Consider the following 6,154-nt stretch of genomic DNA (forward strand, 5'->3'; position numbering starts at 1 on the left):
TTGCCCGGTTTCACAGACAAGGCTTAGACTAAAATGGATGTTTGAGTGCCATTGTTTTGTTTCATGATGTTTTTTTTTCTAAGGCACGTTTATAAAAGCTATAAATGTCCTAATTGAACTAAGGCCTATAGTTTAACCTAAGCCCTGTCTGTGAAACCAGGCCTATGTGGTGGACAAGAAACTTTCTGTTTATTCCCATTTGACTTTGTGTTGCCATGCATGAACAACACTACGAACCAGAAGAACTAGCTCCAAGCTTGCCCTAAGGTTTCTGGTTACCTCTTGGTAAGCATGCTAGTTTCTTTCATCAGCACTTACAGTGCTGTGGGCATGCTATTAAAATAAATACCACAAAATAGTTACCCAATTTAGGTAAACATTAATCAGCTTGCTCTTCAAAAAGAGATGGTATTGTGAAACTGCTCTTTGAGCCTTGTTTTTCTGGACGGTCATCCTTAGTCGATTAGTATCGTTGTGGAATCAGGTCCTTGTTAATTCTTCCATGAGCTTGAACAGCTGCTAACAGATTATCTAGATCACCCAACTGGGCCAGTTTTCTTGAAACTGGGTGGTGGTGAAGGTGTTACATTTAAACTTATTTCACTCCTGCATGGTCATATACTGAAATTAACAATAAGTAGGCTACATGGTAAAATAATCACCATCTGAGGGTTTTAGAGGGCAAGGACAAGATAGTAGTCCTTAAGATAGTGTAATCATCAGTTTGTTTTTAGCCTTATAGATATGGCCTTGTCTGCCCCGCGAGACTTGGCATTTGAAAGTGCTCTAATAATATCACCACAGGCTGGTCAGCATTTATGTTCATGTTATAAATTAGAGATTCTTTAAGCCCACTGCTCCCCTAAGGTGAAAATGTAATTTGTAGTGATTTTGCTCTTTTTTTTTTTTTTTAACAGCAAAGATAGGCTATATTTTCTATTGAACAACATACAAGGAAATTGTTTCTAAGACAATTACGGGAAATACATAACATAAATGTTCTTAAATTCACTAGAAATTTCCTGGTTACTGGTTACGCCCGACCCACTGAAACACATCACACGAGCTGCCACATCACCAGACTGAACTCAAAAGATTTTTTGTTCAGAAAGTTCCACATCACGTGTACCTTGAACTTTCAGGAGAGTGTGTTTGTGCAGTATATCACTTGAAATATTTCACATCTAACTGTAACTTAATCTGTCATCAACATCAGACGTTATAAATACAGGATGTTAAGAAACAATAATATTATATTATATTTATATAGGCAAACTTGCCTGTTTAAAAGTTTTACCACATTGTCATTTGGAATTTATATATTTTATTTAACAACACACTGTCCAATGTGACACTGGATATCTGTATTAGGTTATACATTATTTGTTTATATAGACTACAATTCAGTCTATTTCGAAGAGAACAAGTTTTTCTTTCTGCTCTGATATTATCGTGGACTTTGTCTGGGCTTGTTTTGCAACAGCTGAACGGGTGGAACCAGATGACGCCGAGGGCAAATGAGCTGGCTGAAGCATGTGACCCAGCCAGTCAAGTCAACAGTGTGTGTGTGTGTGTGTGTGTGTGTGTGTGTGTGTTTTTGTGTGTTTTGCAAGCAGGGCGATAGCTATCAACCAAGTATATAATGTTCTACTGGAGAGCATGCCGTAACAGTTTAAACCGGTTAGGTTGTAGACGACAAACAACTCCACCTTTACCATATAAGTTAAAGGTGCTAAACGAATGGCGTGCATAACTAAAGACGAAAGGTAGGCTATGTAACCTTCACTTTCACTGCGTAATGCAGACATTCACAGTGACGTGGACAAAACTGTGATCGAAAAAAAGAACATTGGCACACATAAAATACACGGATGTTTATCTCGCTGCCCACAACAACAACAACAATCCCTTAAAAACGCGAATGAAGTCTGTTGATTACATACATTGGTCAAATACATGAGCCAATGAGGCACAGATCGTCGCCTGATGTAAATGATCTGTTGTTTGCAGGGAGCGTGATGGTCTTGTGAAACACACCGGAGGTTGTCACTGCGGCGCGGTGCGTTTTGAGGTGTGGAGCGCTCCAGATTTACACGTGTTCAATTGCAAGTAAGAAACATCTTCAACTATTAGCACAGTCACAGTACAATGATCTAAGCGTGTGCTCACGTGGATTGCTCTTTGAACCGAAATACCGAATAGTCATTAGCGATGCATTTAGCAGTTGAATACCTTGCGAAGTGTCATCTGGGTCATTCCACGATCGGGATGTCTTTTACTGAAAAGACTTAGTTCTGTCAGGTTTTTGTCAACAAAGATTCTAGAATCTATTTCACGTCGAACAAAAAACACATGACATATGTCATGACGACGTCGTTATGAAATCATTTTTATCTATGGAATTGTATCCCTTCCGAGAGGGTTTACAGAATCAGAAAGAGCTTTATTGCCAAGTATGTTTGCACACACAAGGAATTTGTTGTGGTGACAGAAGAAGCTTCCAGTACACAGAGACAACAACAGACAGTAAACAGGGCTCAACCAACCTGGGTGGGAACACAACTTGAAGTACTAGGCCTAAATAAATATTATGTCTATTAATAGGTTACTAGGAATAATACACAGGCCTATGTATTGTGTGAATATGGGTCGGTTCACTGGTTGAATGTACGGTTTAATGACAAATGTATTGGTTTATAGTACATTGGTAACCACACACATATATAGGTTTACTTTAGATACATTGATTTGATCAAGTACACATGGGTTTGCTCCTGTCACATTTACAAAGATGTTGTCCCAGTATGTAGATGCTTCAAATCTAATGAAAATTCAACAGGCCTCATCAAACATGCTTTTGTTAAACCAATACAACTAGCCTACTTATGTCTGTGAGTGTGTTGTTAATTTATTACTATGTACTATTAACTATGAAATCCTCCCACAAATTTAACACAAGTAATTAAGAAATCTCTGTAGGAAATACTATATTAGAATACTCATATTAGAATATCATGTGCACTTTACAATGTCTTTTAGTTGTTCTCTTTGTTTTAACTTAAAAGAATAATTTGACTTCTCAAAAACAATTGTGACAACCCCATCAACTCGCCAGCAAACTAATCCTTACCAATACATATTTGAACAAACAAAACATATTTTGACAAACGGATGTATGAACAAACCATTGTATGTAAAACAATGTAAACTTCAAGAAACCAACGTATAGCCTACTTAAAAATATACTTGTGTATACCCATGTATAAATGGTCAAAGCAATATATACTTGAACAAACCAATATTGATTAAACCAGTGTATACTTCATCAAACCAATGTATCTAAACCAGTGCATGCTTGATGAAACCAATGTATACTTGAAAAAAACAATATGTACTTCGAGTAAAGTGTATGTGTATTTGGCGTGCTGTCCGAGGGGAGGGCTCCAACCTCAGAATTTGGCCCGAACCCAGAATACAACCCACATAGCCCTGGCTGGGATAACCAGCCGAGAGTGAGGAGTTGGAGTGGTGGAGGGATGCAGAAAACTGTCGAGGAACATAGTTGAGTCTATGTATATATATAGGCCTCCTCTCGTGCTGATTGAATAGATCATTTGAACGTGTTCCTCCCAAACTTTGTTAATAAAACATCATATACTTGAACAAACCCTTGCATCTAATCCAATACATTGTTGACAAAGCTAATGTATGCTTGAACAAACCCATGTATACTTGATCAAACCAATAAACCATTATACTTGATTAAACCAATGTATACTTGATCAAACTGATGTATACTTCATCAAACCAATGTATCTAAACCAATATATACTTGTGCCAAATGTATCTAAAACAATATATAGTTGAAAAAAACTATAAGAATAACTACAGAATGATTTCTGAAGGATCATAAGACACCAAAGACTGGAGTACTTGCTGATGAAAATTCAGCTTTGCATCACAAAAATAAATTAAATTTTAAAGTATATTAAAAAAGAGAACCATTATTTTAAATTGTAATAATATTTCATAATATTACTGTTTTTTTTATATTTTTTAATTTTTTAATTTTTTTACTGCAGGCTTGATGAGCATAAGAGACTTCTTTCAAAAGCATTAAAAATAGTAGTGTTTCCAAACTGTTTCCAAAGTGTTTCCAAACTTTTGACTGGTACTGTATATATATATATATATATATATATATATATATATATATATATGGTATGTGGTTATACCAATGTATTATAAACCAAAGCGCTCATCATTAAACCATACGTTCAACCAGTGAACCAATCAACATTCACACAATACATGTATTATTTCCTAAATAATCTTTTTATTTATTTTATGTGGCGTGCAGAATCAATGCATATATGATCAATAATCAATGCTCTGCCATCTGTATTTGCTCAGTATAGTTTCAGTTGTACTAGCGTTGGGTTTGTTTACGGTCTGACAAATATGTGAAGGGGTCACATGCATTTTTCTAGCTGGGGATACTTTGCGTTACGTCATCATCTCTTCAGTGCTTCGCTGGCACCGGCTCGAATAGAGGAATGGAAAGAGCCAATACAAAAATGCCTGTAATAAAAGTTGGTTCACAAGTTGGTGTCAGCTTTTCATTGTTAGTCATTGTATTCACATAAGAGAGACTTTTCATGAGGTAACCCACCTCCTGATGGTTTTGATTGCTGTTGTGTCTCAGTTGCAGTATTTGCACAAAGAAACAGAATCGTCACTTCATTGTGCCAAAATCCCAGTTCACCTTGCTGCAGGTATGTGTTTTGAAGCATGTACACGGGATCTTTTTGAGCAGAATGCATATAAGGTTATAATGTTATAATTAATTATATAATTATGTTTCATAGGGATCAGACAACATGACCACGTACACATTTAACACACACATGGCCAAGCACACATTCTGCAAAACGTGCGGTGTCCAGAGTTTCTACACTCCACGTTCCAACCCTGATGGATTTGGTGAGTTTAATACAAGGCGGACCATTATTGGGATGTTTTTTTTTTTTACAGACAATTTTTACCGCATTTTATAGACAAACCGCACTTTACCTTGCTTTGTTTTGAACTATGGAGCATTTCCTTTTTGATGTGAAGAAAAAGTTTTCTCTTATTTGTGTGTTTTCTCACATGTATTTTGCTATGACTTTACAGGTGTGGCACCTCATTGTTTGGACACTGGAACAGTGAGAAGTGTGACTGTGGAGGATTTCTGTGGGCAAAACTGGGAGGAAAGTATGCAGAAGCATCATACTATTAGAAGTATGTCAAAACCAACAACGGACACATAATTGACGGTTTACTTTGGCCTTTTGAATAGTTTGACTTTCAGACTGCAGCTTCAGCCAGAAAGAAGATTTAAGATGCCGTTTACACGACACTATTTTTAACTAAAAGTGGAAAAAAAATGTATGCGTTTTGGCAGTTCATTTACACAACAATGGCGCTTTGGGGGCCTGAAGACGCAAACTTTTGAAACGGGTTTCAAAGTGGAAGTTTTTGAAACTTTGGTGTCATGCGTATTGTGTTCGGTCTCAAACAACAAAATAACATCGACTACTGGCCTGGCAAGCATAATACAGAGTTTTTAGTCATCATCGTTTTTACAACGTTGTTGTCTGTTCATGAAACTACAGGGGGGGAAAAATCAGTTAATAATATATTGTTGTCGTGTAAACGTAACCTTAGATTGTACTCTCCTGCTTCTTAAGACATTTTTATCAGTGTAATTGTTGACAAAATTCACCTTAACAGACAAAAATGTACAAAAATATTTCTCTTCTGAAAAAAAAAAAAAAATGGACCAAAAATATTGTATAATATGAAATATTACATTACATACGGTCTAGACCTCCCCCTATATCCTAGAGCTAATTTCTAGGGATTTTATGATGATGAAGGGACGATCTCTTTGGTATTTTTTATTAAGAAATGCATCAATAGGAAAAAAATTATGGTAAATGGAATGGAAATCATACTCGTAAAATGGAAATCATACTCTAATAGATATTTAGGACATCAAATGAGGATTGATATTTGTATTGTCTTCCAACTTTGTATTGAGGATGTTATGTCATGTGGAAAACCACTAAAACCATTTATTTTCAAAAAGAAAAAAAGTTCATGGTGTTTT

General features: G+C 36.1%; 1 protein-coding gene across 2 annotated transcripts; it reads left to right on the plus strand.

The window, feature by feature from the left end:
- Positions 1-1,494: 1,494 nt before the first annotated feature.
- Positions 1,495-6,127, plus strand: cenpv (centromere protein V). 2 transcript variants are annotated; one of them, XR_014628027.1, is made up of 6 exons: positions 1,520-1,766; positions 2,011-2,109; positions 4,706-4,775; positions 4,869-4,983; positions 5,176-5,516; positions 5,658-6,127. XR_014628027.1 is itself a non-coding variant. In XM_084414954.1 (5 exons), exons 1-5 carry the CDS (start codon positions 1,741-1,743, stop codon positions 5,310-5,312), a joined length of 447 nt encoding a protein of 148 aa, XP_084271080.1. In that variant the 5' UTR covers positions 1,495-1,740; the 3' UTR covers positions 5,313-6,127. The 2 variants fall into 2 exon arrangements, 1 of the variants encoding a protein (XP_084271080.1); XM_084414954.1 differs by having other exon boundaries at positions 1,495-1,766; positions 5,176-6,127.
- The last annotated feature ends 27 nt before the right edge of the window (positions 6,128-6,154 follow it).

The sequence above is a fragment of the Rutilus rutilus genome (assembly GCF_951802725.1).
Source record: "Rutilus rutilus genome assembly, chromosome: 7".
In the NCBI taxonomy this organism is placed as follows: Eukaryota; Metazoa; Chordata; class Actinopteri; order Cypriniformes; family Leuciscidae; genus Rutilus; species Rutilus rutilus.